Source organism: Prunus dulcis, chromosome 5 (genome assembly GCF_902201215.1).
Source record: "Prunus dulcis chromosome 5, ALMONDv2, whole genome shotgun sequence".
Taxonomy (NCBI): Eukaryota; Viridiplantae; Streptophyta; class Magnoliopsida; order Rosales; family Rosaceae; genus Prunus; species Prunus dulcis.
The window spans coordinates 6,380,301-6,395,906 of record NC_047654.1 but is presented as its reverse complement, the minus strand read 5'-3'; the positions used below and the strand labels follow the sequence as shown (position 1 = coordinate 6,395,906).

At 36.8% G+C, this 15,606-nt stretch overlaps 3 protein-coding genes across 8 annotated transcripts; 2 read left to right on the top strand and 1 right to left on the bottom strand.

The window, feature by feature from the left end:
- Window positions 1-1,343: 1,343 nt before the first annotated feature.
- Window positions 1,344-2,845, top strand: LOC117628632 (ethylene-responsive transcription factor 1A). The gene has a single exon (XM_034361123.1). It carries the CDS (start codon window positions 1,650-1,652, stop codon window positions 2,493-2,495), a length of 846 nt encoding a protein of 281 aa, XP_034217014.1. The 5' UTR covers window positions 1,344-1,649; the 3' UTR covers window positions 2,496-2,845.
- A 2,092-nt stretch (window positions 2,846-4,937) lies between these two features.
- On the bottom strand, window positions 4,938-11,233 carry LOC117626944 (COP9 signalosome complex subunit 7-like). Its single transcript, XM_034358779.1, has 9 exons — window positions 10,918-11,233; window positions 10,092-10,167; window positions 9,469-9,557; window positions 7,629-7,718; window positions 7,422-7,466; window positions 7,253-7,323; window positions 6,666-6,810; window positions 5,887-5,978; window positions 4,938-5,366 (listed from the first exon to the last, which is right to left on the bottom strand). The coding sequence occupies exons 1-9, from the start codon at window positions 11,074-11,076 to the stop codon at window positions 5,345-5,347; spliced, it is 789 nt and encodes a 262-aa protein (XP_034214670.1). The 5' UTR covers window positions 11,077-11,233; the 3' UTR covers window positions 4,938-5,344.
- A 280-nt stretch (window positions 11,234-11,513) lies between these two features.
- Window positions 11,514-15,550, top strand: LOC117626942 (U4/U6 small nuclear ribonucleoprotein Prp31 homolog). 6 transcript variants are annotated; one of them, XM_034358774.1, is made up of 9 exons: window positions 11,514-11,595; window positions 12,147-12,200; window positions 12,346-12,411; window positions 12,550-12,687; window positions 13,276-14,168; window positions 14,245-14,315; window positions 14,860-14,962; window positions 15,111-15,180; window positions 15,323-15,550. In XM_034358774.1, the coding sequence occupies exons 2-9, from the start codon at window positions 12,198-12,200 to the stop codon at window positions 15,428-15,430; spliced, it is 1,452 nt and encodes a 483-aa protein (XP_034214665.1). In that variant the 5' UTR covers window positions 11,514-11,595; window positions 12,147-12,197; the 3' UTR covers window positions 15,431-15,550. The 6 variants fall into 6 exon arrangements, with proteins under 6 accessions (XP_034214665.1, XP_034214663.1, XP_034214667.1 ...); XM_034358772.1 differs by having other exon boundaries at window positions 15,111-15,186; XM_034358776.1 differs by having other exon boundaries at window positions 15,111-15,139; window positions 15,323-15,438.
- The last annotated feature ends 56 nt before the right edge of the window (window positions 15,551-15,606 follow it).

The following is a 15,606-nucleotide window of genomic DNA, read 5'->3' as shown; positions in this document are numbered from 1 at the left end:
TCCTTGAAGCGACGTTAAAGTGGCAGTGTGCAAATAGAGAGAGAGAGAGAGAGAGAGAGAGAGAGAGGTGGGTCCCACTCACAGCACAAATCCTTCTACGTTGATTTTGGACCTATTGACTTTAAATTTGTGGAGCCTTATCCAAAGAAAAATATTTTGTAGGGATGTCTAGGACCGATGAATCCGTATACCAATGAGAAGATGTCCTTTTCAGCTCGTTTTAAATTTCTTTAGCTCACCAGATTTCAGAGGAAAATATATTCTGATAATAGCCTACCTAGTCTTCTAATTGACCAGGAAAAATAAATAAATAAAGAGACAACTTTTCTTCGCCTGTGTTTTTTTTCTTCAAGATTGACTTACCGATCATGCCTCTGGTTGAAGTAGAACCAAAGCAAAAATTGATTTAACTTTGACAACATTTTCTTTACTTGGTGCTCTTATAACTATTTTGTATGAAGTATGTTTTTTGGTTAGATTTTAACTATGGTTAAGTTTCAATGTTTTTACCTCTAGTAATCATACTTGACGGAGATTTGAAAAATGTATGAATTTAATTATATTATATCTAGATCTAACGAATTACGAATTAGTATTTACAAAATGCATGGCTCTGTATATAGGACTTTCCTCCAGTCAACTGGAGAGCAAGTATTAAACTCGGGACCTTACAAACCATTTGAATTTATTTCCTGTTATAAAATTATCAGTCAAATTTACACATTCAAAAATGAGTTTACTTGATAATCTTTTTTTTTTCAAATAAAAAAAAACAAACTATATAACAAACCTATACAAACAACCGATGATAAAAAAAAATGAAACCAAAGGACGTGAATGACTTCGGAAGTATGGCCTAACAAGATAGACAATTAGTCATGAAAGTAACATCTCCGTAAACATGACGAATAATAAAAATGTGAATGTAGGAAAATAATTGCTTGTACATAAATTTACAACAAATTGGCATACAAAATCCAGGTGAGAGTAAAAAGTATGCTGGAGTGGTGATGATGTGGCACTTTGTTATAATTTATGACGCAAATAATAAGTTAATATCATGGGGATTTTGATTTAAACAAAGACCTTCCATTTTAATACTAGTTACCAAAATAAGCGAAAAAGATGAACGGCCGAGAATTGTCGACGAATGCGGACAAAGAAATGTGCCCAAGCAAACCGACAAGCAACATTTTGCTGCTGTAAGAAGATGACGTCAGGCCCTCCTCATTTCCAAAAAAAGGAACTCAATTAGTCACGTGATTAATTGGAATGCGGGACCCACAATGCACAATTTGCACACTGGAAATTTCAAAGAAGCTGTCGTCGACCTCGAGAAAATTAGAATATCATCCACACACGAAAATATTTAGTATTTAAAATAAATTTAGAAATATAAAAAATAATATTTTATTTTTCCGAAAATATCACAGCCTTCTGAAGTGCATGAACCTACTCACCTATTTAAACCTCCCCCTCTTCAAACCCCAAAAAGAATTCGAACAACTCGACAAATCTCACAAAACAACAACACTCTCTTTCTTCTTCTTCTTCTTCTCTATCTCTGTGCTTCAAGAAACATTTCGGTTTGTAACAGACCCGAAATTTTGCCGAAATTTTGCCAAATTTTGGAGTTTCGTAGTTGCAAAATGTTCGGACAGAGTGGAACAGACGCTGATATCACACTCCTCGACTCGATTCGGCGCCACTTGCTGGGTGAGACGGATCTACGGGTCGGAAATTCGATGGCCAACTCGATTTCGGGTCCGATTTTCTCCCGGAGCTCCAGCTTCAGCAGCCTGTACCCGTGCTTGACCGAAAACTGGGGCGATTTGCCGCTCAAGGAGGACGATTCCGAGGACATGGTGCTCTACGGTGTTCTAAGGGACGCCGTTAACGTCGGTTGGGTCCCGTCGCTCGGGTCCGGGTCGACTGATACATGTTCTTTAAACTTTTCAGTAAAATCGGAACCGGAGGTTTTGACGCCGGTGAGTACAGTGCCGGAGAAAAAACCGGCACCGGTTCAACCGGCCCGACCGGTTCAGCAGCCGTCTCAAGCCGGTCCAGCTGTGGTTCCCGCCAAAGGGAAGCATTACAGGGGCGTACGGCAACGGCCGTGGGGCAAGTTCGCCGCCGAAATTCGGGACCCGGCAAAGAATGGCGCGAGGGTTTGGCTTGGAACTTTTGAAACGGCTGAGGATGCGGCTTTGGCTTACGACAGAGCCGCTTATAGAATGCGCGGCTCCAGAGCTTTGTTGAATTTCCCGCTCCGGGTTAACTCGGGAGAGCCTGATCCGGTTCGGGTGACGTCGAAGCGGTCGTCGCCTGAGCCATCCTCGTCTTCGGAGAGCGGTTCTCCAAAGAGGAGGAAGAAGGTAGCTGTTTTGAACCCGGCTCAGGCCGGGTTGGAAATGGGAGCTGGAATTGGGCAGGAGCAAGTGGGAGGCCAAGTGGTGGTGTCGTGTACACGTGGCGAGCAGTTATTAGTGAGCTGATGACGATGGTGGGAGAGTAGGGAAGGGAAAAGCACTACTAGCTACCTCTTGAATTGTGGAGGGCACACTGTAATTATCTGAGATATATATAAAAGGAAATGTAGGATTTCCGTTTTTCATTTTGGGGTTCCCATGATTTTGGAGTCCAACTTGTGAGGGAAAAGCCAAAATTTTTTTTTATTTTGCAAAAATAAAAAAGAAAAAGAAAAAGAAAATAGAAGGGGGATTGTTGATGACAGGTGAGATAAGAGAGGCTGCTTTTTTGTGTGGATTGTTTGATGAACTCAATTTTGAAGTCGAGTTTTTCCCCTTGTTTTACAAGAACAAATTAATGGCAAGCATTGCAATCATCTTGGTGTATTTTCTTTTGGTTTTGGCCCTGGAATACACATTTTGGATACAAATTGCAAAAATTGTTCACTCGTTGAGTTATTTGGAAAAAAAGTATATACGGAATTAAACATGATCACAAGTGAGAAATGAGTATGACTTGTAAACACTTTAAACGTACGAATTAAACATGATCACAAGTGAGAAATGAGTATGACTTGTAACCACTTTAAATGTACGAATTTCTTACTTTAATTTATGATTGGTATTTATTTTAACAATAAATGCTTTTCACTTCGACACAGTGTTCCCTAAAACAATCACTATGGGAGGGAAGTTTCGTCCCAAATTCCCAAATGGTCAATTTTTTTTTCTCTTTCGACGCCTCCAACGCTCCCAAATCAGATTTTAAGCCATCATCTATTTATCTTTGACTAAAACAAGCACTTTGGCAAGTTCTGTATTAGCTATTCAGATGGTCTATTATCTCGCATACACACAGTTGTTGTGCTTTGAAATTTGATTTTCTTCTGTGTCTGCAATCGGAACTTTTAACTCCCCAAATTAATAGAATAAGCCCTCATCTATTTGTTCACTAAAACAAACATTAATTTGGTATGCAAAATGATCGATTCTATTGATGATAGTATAGGGACCTCTAATTTATTATTAATTTTTGACACAAACAACATCGAAAGATGGAAATTCGGACATAAAACCTTGGATGCAGATGTGGTAACTGTCTTTAACCATTTGAGCTCAAATTGATTGTCAACACCTGTAAATTATTAACAGGTAACTTAAATCCCCACACAAAAACACACACATATCTTTATGCCAGGCTAAATCTTCACATATATATTGTTAAATTACACATATAATCCAGCAAAATAAAAAGTTACATGTACATATAATTCCTTTCTGACCACATTAAGACATGTTTCCTACGCACGTGTATATGTGCACATTCGTTCCCTTTTGGTTGAAGTTGACATTTTCTATTTGTTGGGTCATGACATTTTCCACTGTCAATTGAGGTTCAAACTTAAGAGTCTTGATCTGTAAATCAAGGTATTTTTTTTTGAGTTAGACCCCGTTAATATAGTTTTTTTTTTCCTTGGAGCTGAGATGTTTCAAAGATATTAGCAGAGAGGGAGAGAGAGAGAATGAGAAAGAGAAGAAAAACGGGGTTCATGTCAAGCTCACAATAACTAAAAAGTAAATTTACTCAACGCACGAGGGGCGTCAGAACGGCTTAAATCAAATTAAAATAAAAGGAAATAGAGTTGTACGGTCCATGCAAGCAACTACAACAGGACCCGCAGGCAGGCAAAGCTCCTTTGACTTTCAAACATTTTGACCTTGAGACTTTGTTAATAATAATATTCAACTTGAGCCATTTTCATCAGAAATTAGAATCAAATCCAGACTGCGACACTAGTAGTAGGGCAGGGTAGGGCACAGCTGCAAACTACAATGCGATCGACGACTCTTCCAACTTCGAATTTATTGCTTTCTTCTTCTTCTCCAACATTTGAACCATTCAAATCTCTCTCATTTAAGCTCATGCTTATGTGTTTTTAGTCTTTCCCAAGCAATTAATGTTCTTCTTCCCTACTTGCTAACAAATGTTTCCATCTTTTTGTTTTTTGTGGGTAAGGACACATTTTGTTAGAGAAACTTTGAAACAATGTTTCATATGTATTTTTCCATTCAAACAAACATGTTTCCCTTCTGCTAACCTCGAGAGCTTCCAAGTGCAGCAACTTACATGGTCATCATAGCTTGAGACATGTAAATCAAATATCATTTTCCACTAAGTTAGAACCCGTTGGTAGTGTATGTATTGCCACTTGACATGTACTAAAACTCACACAGAAATGTTCAGTGGGTCTAGTATGGAACCAATGAGTACCCGTGACAATCCAGTAATTGTGAATGGTGGAGTGATTTAGGTTTGGGCCTGCTAAGTAATTGTTGGGGGTGTCCATTCGTTCATACAAAGGATTCAGGACAGTCAGATTCAAGTGTGCCTAATCTGCACTGGTTGTCAAAGATTGAACAGTTTTAGCAGTCACAACTGGAAGCATTTCCTATGAGAGAACATGAAAATCATTCAAGAGGAGCAACATATTATATATAGCATTTCATGTAAAGAGGGATTGAAAATTCTTCCGATGACCCCTTAAATGTTATATGAAAATACCAATCTGAAAACCAAAATCACAACCCTATGAAGGTGGATACAACATTACTAATTTGAGATACTTCAGTTATATGGTATAAAGCTTTAATACACGTCAAGCTTCGAAATGTCTGGGGTCAGTTTTCTTGCAATAGCACCACCTTTGAGCAACAAAACACGGAAACGTTTGATTTCTTCTCCATGGTTCAATTGAAACAATGACTAAGATTAAGCTCAATCAGGAGTTATATCTTATGATTGCAATATGCCCTGAAAAAAATTAACCAGAACGTCATTTAAAAGACATCAAACGGATCCACCCTCCCTGCACTTCTCAATATATTGGCGACCTTCTCCTGCAATATTGAATTTCATGAGATTAAATGGGAATGATTTTGGATTCAATGCATACGGTATATGCTAGCCTGAACCAAGAAGTACAAATGCCCTCATATTGTCAACGAGACCATGGTAACTAACACACATGACTTTGAAGGTTCATCGCAATTAATACATAGGTTGACTTAGCATAAAATTAAAATGAATAATGCTACTCTTACCACATTTGTATACCACATTCTTATACCATCTTTTGTGGCAGTTGAGGTGGACATCCACATCAATTAAAATGATTTAATATTTTCTTTTCTTCTATGATTTATTCCAATATTTGTTTTTCTAATTGTCTTAATTAAAATACACTTCATTGATTTAATTGACGTGGCATATAATATGGACATGCCACATCATGTGGTATAGAAATGTGGGATAAAAATGTGGTAAGTGTAGCATTACTCAATTAAAATTGATTTTTCAAGGGGGGAAGATATTATTAACACAAATGATGTGGTGTAAGAGATATCTGAATTGTAATACCTCTTGGTTCGGGTGCGATCTTCTTCATAGTCCATTAACCCAGCTGTTTCACCAAACAGGACGTCATCGAGTGCTTGGAAGTCACGCCCACCCTGCTTAAAGTGCAAACTTTGCCATGTACGTAAAACATGTTGACCAATATACCAGTATCACAACCAAGAAAAATTCTCTCATGCGCACAGTTTTTTGAGTGAAATCATTAAACACATTTTAAATAAATTTTTTGAAAATATAAGTAGAATATGCAAAACTAGTTCTAAGGTTGAATGATCCAATGAGGTAAAGCCCGTGCCATTTCGGAAGTACATGAAAAATACTCTTTCCTATTTAGTTAACTGAGCTTTTGAGGAGCACGAGAGTAGGAACCCTTATTTTTCACAGCTTTTGATGCGGAAGTAAATAGCTTAAAAGGGACAAAAACCGAGATTTGATAATACGGAATCCTCAGGATTTAATATGAGAAAATTTCAATTGCTTCCCCTCTTATTTGGGAAGTGTGAATTTTGACATGTTCAAGCTTCATGATTTTAATGTATCTTGGTCCTAGCATGCTGACAAGTTCGATAAAAACTCTTCCATACTTAGCAAAAGATAAATGTCTCCTTGACATGAAAAGGATGGACGTCCAAAATTTGGAAATGAAAAGCCAACCAATGCATGCTCACTCTACAAAGGCGTCTAATATAAATTGCTTTGCAAATTTGGTAGGACAGATGTGTATAACGATAACTCAAAACAAAATCATAATTACATAGGTTGATGAAGTAGATTCAACTTACCCTGTTAAAAAGAGACTTCTTTACTTCTTCCACCTTGTCCTTGACTGCCTTTTGCTTTTGGTGTATTGTATTCAACGCACACTTTTTATCTGCCCATTTGATCTTCTCTTCAATTGTGAGAAGCACATTGTCTGTAGTGTTTAACCTGATTTTTTTTTGCCAAAAAATTACCGTAAAATATCATCTATGCAAAGAGATTTCTTTATGGGAATGTACAGAGATTTCATAGCAACAGATGGCTTATAAATGAAAAGATAGAAAGAGATGCTGCAGGATGGCGGTAACATTATTTATACCACCATCCCGGGGTACAAACACCAGGCAAGGCATAAGTAAGAAGGTGCCTAACATAACAAAAAGTATTTGAGTTGGAGAGGGAATTTTGTTTTCACTCTCCCATTTTATCCATTTACACCCCTTCTCTTATTTCCATGCTTTATTTGAATAAATCAAAGGAGAATGAAAGGATAAAAATAAGGGGAGGAGTGCAAATAGACAAAATGGGAGTGTGAAAATTGCCAGCCTTAACTAACACGTCGAAAGACCTTAGACATGGAACGTCCAACAAGAAACAGAAGTATACATACCAATCATCTAAAGTCTGTATTATATTCCCTAGTTGTCCAGGCCTCAAATCCCTGCCAGCTGCAAATTGAACCTGGAAAGAAAATGATGGTCCAGATTAAACACTGAGTTCAAAACATGTATCCAGGAAATTATCTAAAGAGCAAATATAATTAAGGGAAACTATTCAACCTCAAAAGATCTTCTCAAATGATCCAGCTTCCCTTTGACTATGCCCTATACATAAGACAATGAAATATTAGCCTTGTCGGCTGGCAACCTTTTTAGTATCTCTTTTTTACTGGTCTAAAGAAATCGTCTCATAGATAAGAACACATAACAAATCTTTGATAACCAAATGAATTTGACATATTTTTCCCATTAATGATTTGCACCTACCGCATACATGCATTCGTTGATAAGAAAGTCTTCAAGTTCGCGCACATTTGAAAGATCAAGCTGCTCAAGAAGTTGATCATAGGATAAAACCTGGTAAACAAAATAGAAATTTAGAAATTGAAGTTGCATTGTACTTATAAATCAGAGGTCGACATATCCATGCTATGTTACACTATGATCGGAATTTAGGAAGGAAACAAATATAGGGGTAGCTCCCAATTTTAACGAAAGGAAAAAAAAATGGCATCCCTCCTGTTAATTGCATATTCAAGAGATAAAACAACAAACAAAAGTCCCATTCCATTCAATTCAAACACTGAGCCCCCTTCCTCAAATCAAGATAAAGACATATTATGAAAATGCTTTAACAAAAATGGCAATAGTTAAGCCAAAAAAAATCCAATTTTACCCAAAATGAATCCACATCCTCTACCTTATCATCAAACAACCTACTTCTTTCTCACCAAATAACCCAAAAAAGAATCCAACACTGGGCATCACCAAGGGATAAAAAGTGATTTTCCACCAGCAAGAAGTAGCAGTTTCCAGGTCAAACCCACACCACAAAACAAATTTATAGAGCATTGAATAAACCGTTAAGCAGTTCCTCCAGCAAGAAGTAGCAGTTCCTCTCCTCGATTTTAGCCAACACTGCGATTTTATGGCAAACCCCTTTTGCTTTTCTAACCAAATTCACCTAATTTTCTGCAGAAAAAAAAAAAAGCGTTTCCCGTTTCTTTGGAATGTTTTTTAGTCAAGGGACAGGTACTATCCTTCCCTTATTTTCCTTCTTGATGTCTATGTTGAATTCTGAGTATTTTCTGTACAAGAACCAAAATTTTATTAAGTGAAAATGTTCCTGTAGCTGCCCAAGCCTTTTCCTATTTATCAGCACAAACATGAGGTTTCCTCACAGGCCCCAGAAAACATTAACAATGGTTTTTACTAGTGGAGGCCTTAATGGTGATCACAGAGGCCATGGTGGCTGTGATGTTTGTGTAAGCAATACTGGGAGTCATGGTTATATAGAAGACACAAATGGTCTAAACAGTTTATGCCACAGCCTTAAAGTAATAGGGAAGTGAAGAAACAAATGGTCTAAACTTTCAGCTCTCCTGCTGCACATGATGCAACAATTCAGAAAGATTACAATCGGCCTCCTACTTTGGATAATATCACAAGTCTTCATTTTTAGTTCTGCCTCTAGCCTGTTTTCATACTTATGTGAGTAATCTGTTGTGTGAGTATTTGGGACCCCTCAAATATGTTTGAAAGTAGGTCCACTCTTTTTTAATTCTTAGGAACAGAATGTAGGCCCTCCACTCTCTTATGTTACACACAAATAAACCGGAGAGGCAGTTGTTGCAAATTTTTCTGAGCCTCCCTTTTTCCTCCTTTTTCTCTCAATCGTTTTTTTCATCAAATGAAACTTCTAACTTTGTTTTGTGAAACAATCGTAGAATTAATTAGTTCACAAAATTTCAAAGCAAGCTTTTTGCTACCTAGGCAACAAGACCTTGAGAAATCTCATATGAACACTGATTTGAGAAAAAATGACTAACTAGTGCAATATCACCCACCAAAGTCCGTATATTCTACACACGGAAAAATAAAATGGCTTTTTGCCTGGTACCTATGTGAAATGGTTTGACTGAAGTGGGAATTTTCACATTTGTTGCTAGGCTACGTAAGAATAAAACATGGACTAAAATGCTTTACTCTTAATACTTAATACCATCAAGGATTAATCAGAAGTTTCGAGTATGATATAATCAGATTGCAACTATCAAAAAAGAGAAGGTCGAGGAAATAGAGTATGATATAATACTAATCGTTATACCTTGTTTATCTCAGCTAGAGAGAGCACAGTAAGTTGCTTCAGCTTGGTGATTTGATCTGGGGTTAGTGGTGGAAGAAGGCTAGCATTACCTGCCACACATTCAGTCATTAAATTTCATCCATAGGCATGTGAAACAAGGAATAGAAAATTTTCAAGTACCACTACCAATGTCGGAATCCAATGAAACTACTAAAACACTACTGATCTAAGATCTTAGGACTCCTTAAACAATTTCTCGTCCTATATAGATAAATAATTTATGAAGTTATAGCAAGAGAAGTAGACCTGACTTAGTTCCCGAAAATTCAACTCATATATAAAAGACGGAATGATAGGTAGTTAAAAAACAACACATTCATAAATGAGTGTGACATGAATGAGGATGTTGTGATGGATGTGTGGTAAAACAAAGAAGGATAGAGTCACATACACAAGAAAGCTAAATTAGTTCCAGTTGGAGATAATATGAGATAGAACAGGTTATGAGGGTTTGGACATTTGAACAAGGGTTAAACATAGTGGCTTATAGGAGGACAGTAAATTACATGGGTGGAGATAAATAGAAAATATATAATAGCTTGTGACTCGAATAAAAATAAGCCGTGGTGATGAAAATCTCTTACTCTTGTAGTCGCTCCATGTACCATGAGCAAAGAGACGAAGCAGATCAATGTATACAGCATAATCAGTTCCTTGAAGCTGCATTGTTAGTTGAATCAAGAACCAATCAGTAAAACTTAACTACGTTAATAAAGAAAGAAAATAAAATGGGATGCCATGCTGAAGACAAAATTATATCAATTAACCCAAAAATTAAAAGAAAATATATTGGATTGGGTACTTAACATCCCCTAACTACTACTGAAGACATGGTCAGATACAACAGGAGGAAATATGCCTGCTAAGGTCTGTAAGCAGTAAGCGAACACAGTCACTTAGCTCATCGAAGTCAAAATCAATCTACAAGAATCCAATTTTGACGCGGGATTTAAGACTTGTTAAGTGATGTTTTTGATATCCATATTGGATCAAACACACAATATAACAATCTGATATAGAACTAAGATTCTATTTTTGATAAGAATATAAAACATAAAAGAAAGTACAGGAAAAGTAAAAAACCAAAAGGAAGATAGATATAATGAAACCCATTCTAAATTGGCATTCAAAGCCACTTTCTCATTTTGAGATCATATACTAAATCAAACCCACATTTATAACCGCACATAAAACCCAAATAGGAACACAAGATCAAAAATTATACAAATCGATAATCTGAAAATACCCAAAAGCTATAAAGCATGGGACTAACAGAATCCAAATCAACAAAGCCAAAAGCATAAATTGTTGTCAACACCCAAACTGTATCAGGCAAAGCAAATAACAATTAAAACCAAACAAAGGAAATTGACTACAATAAATAAATAAATAAATGCATGTAAGGCTGACCTCGAGCACACTGGGGACAGCCAAAATCTCAGAGAAAGCGAAGAGAGAAGAATGAGAAGTGACTTGGACTATGAGGCTGACGAGAGAAGACCCTTGCAGACTAGAGGCTTGCTTCACAAAGTGCTCGATCATTTGGGCTTGTTTCTGCTCTATCTCCATTGAAAACCCTCTTTGAGGGGAAAAAAAAGCAAAAAGAAAACCAAAATTTCAAAAGAAAGAAGAAAAAGAATTCAGAAAGAGAGCTTGAAAAGACGAACAAGGATGACTTTGATGGGTTTTGGCGGAGAGAATTTTGGGTGCGCTGTATATTTATTTATGTACAGCGGTGTTTAGAGCATTATGCTATTTTAAAGTTCCAATTTTAACCTTTTAAAATAACCTTCGCGAGCTTGTTATAAAATGAATTATTTACAACAACACCCTTAAAATTTTTGGATTTTTTTTTTTGAAATTACACGACCACCCCTAACCTCAAGCTGAATTTGTTACTGGAAGAGAAAAATAATTTAAACAAGTAAAATTCCGAAAATAGCCCCAAATATTTTCACGCTCTTTTTGGGTTGATTTCTTCTCAGTTTCGTTCTTCCCTTTCTTTTTAATTCCTAGGGTTTTAATATTTTTCTTACTTTCAGTTGAATCTTCCCTAACGTCACAGCAACTTATCTCCTTCTCTACCAGGTGCACATCTCCTATTTATTTTTCTTGTTTGATTTTTATGGTGTTTTCCCTTTTGCGTAAATTTATGGCTTGTTTGTCTGTTTGTTGCCTCAATCACTCCCTCGCTCACTACTTTCAAATTTCAGCACATATATACTTTCCATATATTTTGATTGAAATTGAATGAAAAGGAAAAAGACAGATGCATTAATGGAAAACATATATGGCTTTGTGAGAGATTAAAATACTGGGCTGAGGTCATTGTGACTGAGCAAGACGACAGACATTACAGGAGAGAGAGAGAAGGGGAAGTGAGAGTAGGAAAGAGTTGGATAGTGAAGTGAAAGAGGATGGGAAGGGTATGCTGCGTATGAATGCAAAATATGTGATACTGGTACACTGCAATTAATTTCATATTAGTGTGTGAAGTGGTTAACTACAAGGAAATTAGATGCTGTCTTGATTCTTGAATGAGCAGAGTACTGGTTGGATCTGCCAAGCTACCAATCCATTATATTTGTATTACGTTTAAGTTTTTCGTCTTTTGAAGATTTTTGAGTTTTGATTTTCAGTTTTATTAGGCACCAACTGTTTGGAAGCTGACGCCGCTTGAACCTGAAAGGATGGTGAGTTATTTATTTGGTTTTTTTTTTTCCTTGCTAAATTTTATTGGTTTCTCAGCTGCACTAAAACTATTTCGTAGTTTAATGATGCTGTGACAAATTTAAGAGCGAGCTACATAACTTTGACATTTCTCTGTGGTAATTGCAGGCGACTCTTGCTGATTCATTTCTTGCAGACCTTGATGAACTATCTGACAATGAAGCTGATGTTATTGTGAGTATATTCTGCCTTTCATATGAGAAAATCATGACGACCAACATTTACAAAGCTAGTCAATCAGATGTTAAAATTTCATTTTTTTCCTCAAATTCTCAATCTCTGCACTATAATTAATTACTTTATTTTTTGCAGGTTGAAGATGATGCTGATGCTGAAAACATGGAAGAAGATGTTGATGGGGACTTGGCAGACTTGGAAACGCTTAATTACGATGATCTGGATAGTGTTTCAAAATTACAAAAAACACAAAGATATGCTGATATAATTCAGGTTTGTTGTAATTGGAATGTCCGGATTTTCTTCATGGAGTACTTTCTAATCAAAATCTTTATATTATTTTGTGCTCAAACTTGATCTTTTAACTTCTTTACTGTATTTATATCTTCTTAATGCTTATCCTTTCTTTGATGCATTAGCATTTAGGATGACTGCTCTTGCAGTTAACTTTTTTTTTTTTTTTTTTTTGGTTGGGGTTTTTTAAAATAAAGTTTTCATCATGTTGACACATATATCTGTGTATTTAGATTTCAACATTGCCTTTATTTTAGGTTTTTTAAACATGTACAGTATGCCCTGTTTGATAAAAATTTTGGTTTTTGTTTTTTAAATAAAGACAGAAGGTGGTTAAAAATGAGAATATATAGAAGAAATACAAGAGAGGTACAGAAGAGAAGATGTTATTTTAAAATTGAAATTGAAACTAATTTTGGTGTTATTTTAAAAGTACTTGTATGTGTTTCTTCCTTTGTGGTTCAGTACTCTTCTATGTTCCCCCTGCCCCATCTTCTTTTTCCATTTTTATTACTGGAATGTGCATAATGACAGGTATGTAATTGGAATACAGTGTTTAAATTGTAGAAAGTGGAAGAGGCACTGGTGAAGGGTTCTGATATGTCAAGTCATGGAATAGTTTTAGAAGATGATCCAGAATACCAGCTGATTGTGGACTGTAATGCTTTGTCAGTTGACATTGAGAATGAAATTGTAATCATCCACAATTTTATTCGTGATAAGTATCGCCCAAAGTTTCCAGAGCTTGAATCACTTGTGCATCATCCAATTGATTATGCCCGAGTTGTTAAGAAAATTGGGAATGAAATGGATGTAACCCTTGTTGATCTGGAGGGGCTTTTACCTTCCGCAATTATTATGGTTGTGTCAGTTACAGCATCAACTACAAGTGGCAAACCGCTTCCAGAGGAAGTCCTTACAAAAACAAATGAGGCATGCGATCGAGCCCTTGCGCTTGATTCAGCAAAGAAGAAGGTTCTTGATTTCGTTGAAAGTAGAATGGGCTTTATTGCACCAAACCTTTCTGCTATAGTTGGGAGTGCTGTTGCGGCAAAACTTATGGGGACAGCCGGCGGTCTCACATCCTTAGCTAAGATGCCTGCTTGTAATGTTCAGCTTCTTGGTGCTAAGAGAAAAAACCTTGCTGGGTTTTCCACTGCAACATCACAATTTCGTGTTGGTTATGTTGAACTGACAGAAATATTTCAAACTACACCCCCTTCTTTGAGGATGCGTGCCTGCCGGCTCTTGGCTGCAAAATCAACACTTGCAGCACGGGTGGATTCCACAAGAGGAGATCCATCTGGAAACACTGGAAGGGCATTCCGGGAGGAGATTCGTAAGAAAATTGAGAAATGGCAGGAGCCTCCTCCTGCAAAACAACCTAAACCACTTCCGGTTCCTGATTCTGAACCTAAAAAGAAGAGAGGTGGTCGCCGGTTAAGGAAGATGAAGGAAAGGTAGTGCAGTGTTTCTATTGTTTTATACTTACTGTTTAGTGATTGTTGATTCATATACTGATATTTACTTTTACAGATATGCGATAACGGACATGAGGAAGCTGGCAAATAGGATGCAATTCGGTATACCTGAAGAGAGTTCCTTAGGTAATTTTCTGTCTTCTGTTAGTAAATTTAGATTTTAGATTTTCTTATGTTGCATTTTTATTTTATACATCTGTAGGGGAGTCACTATGCCCTATTTGAGTGCTCGTTATTAATTTTCCAATTACGTGAGGAAAAATATGTGGGCATGCCGAGATCTTTTCTTTTTTGTCCTGAATGCACAGGTCCAATATGCATGTTTTATACTGAAGGATTTTTTTTTTTGTGGGGTGGGGGGGTTTCAAAACTTGTGGTCAGAGAGTCCACCTTCTCTCTAATTTTCATTTATAACCCAATAAAAAAAAAAAAGGGCAAAAATTGAGTAATACTTTTCGCTGCATATTGTGAATTCCTACAGGAAAAAGGATTTTTGTCTTGAAGTTTGCCAATAACATTTACATTCTTACACTTCCTCCAATGAGGATCTGAATTGTCCATTGTAGTGGGGTTTCCGTTTACATGAATGGTTGGTATCTGTGCAATTGCATGGATATGTTGCTATTTGGGTTCGTAATATTTATACTCATTTTTTTTCTCTTGATAATAGGGGATGGACTGGGTGAAGGTTATGGAATGCTTGGTCAAGCTGGGAGTGGCAAGCTGCGTGTATCAATGGGTCAGAGCAAACTTGCTGCCAAAGTCGCTAAGAAGTACGCTTTTCCTTGCTGATTTTAATTGTTTTCTTTTATGCCCCAGTGATTAATATGGATTGCCATTTGTGTTTCTGTGCTGTTTTATTGGTAAAAGTATGAGATAATGATCCTTGACCTGATATCATGAGCTGCATATTCTTTTCAGGTTCAAGGAAAAGAATTATGGAAGCAGTGGTGCTACATCTGGACTTACTTCAAGTTTAGCATTTACGCCTGTGCAGGTAACATCACTTGTCACCTTACACTTGAAAAATCTCTCATATTCACAAATGCATTGGTTTCCAAGCTAGTGACATAGAAAATTACTTCTTACATTTAGGAAATTCTTTCTCAATAACAGTTGCCATTTTCCTACAGGGGATTGAGCTCTCGAATCCACAGGCTCATGCACACCAGCTCGGCGGTGGAACTCAAAGCACCTACTTCTCTGAAACGGGAACATTTTCAAAAATCAAGAGGATCTGATCCACGCAAGAGAAACTTTCCTATATTCATGAGATTTCGATAGTTGCCAATACCATGAATAACCTTAGTCTGAATGTGTACATGATTTTTACTAGATGAAGTCGTTTTACATCACTGTTATCTCATGCTTTAGAGACGTCCAACAACTAAACATGTCATGATAGATAGAAGACCAT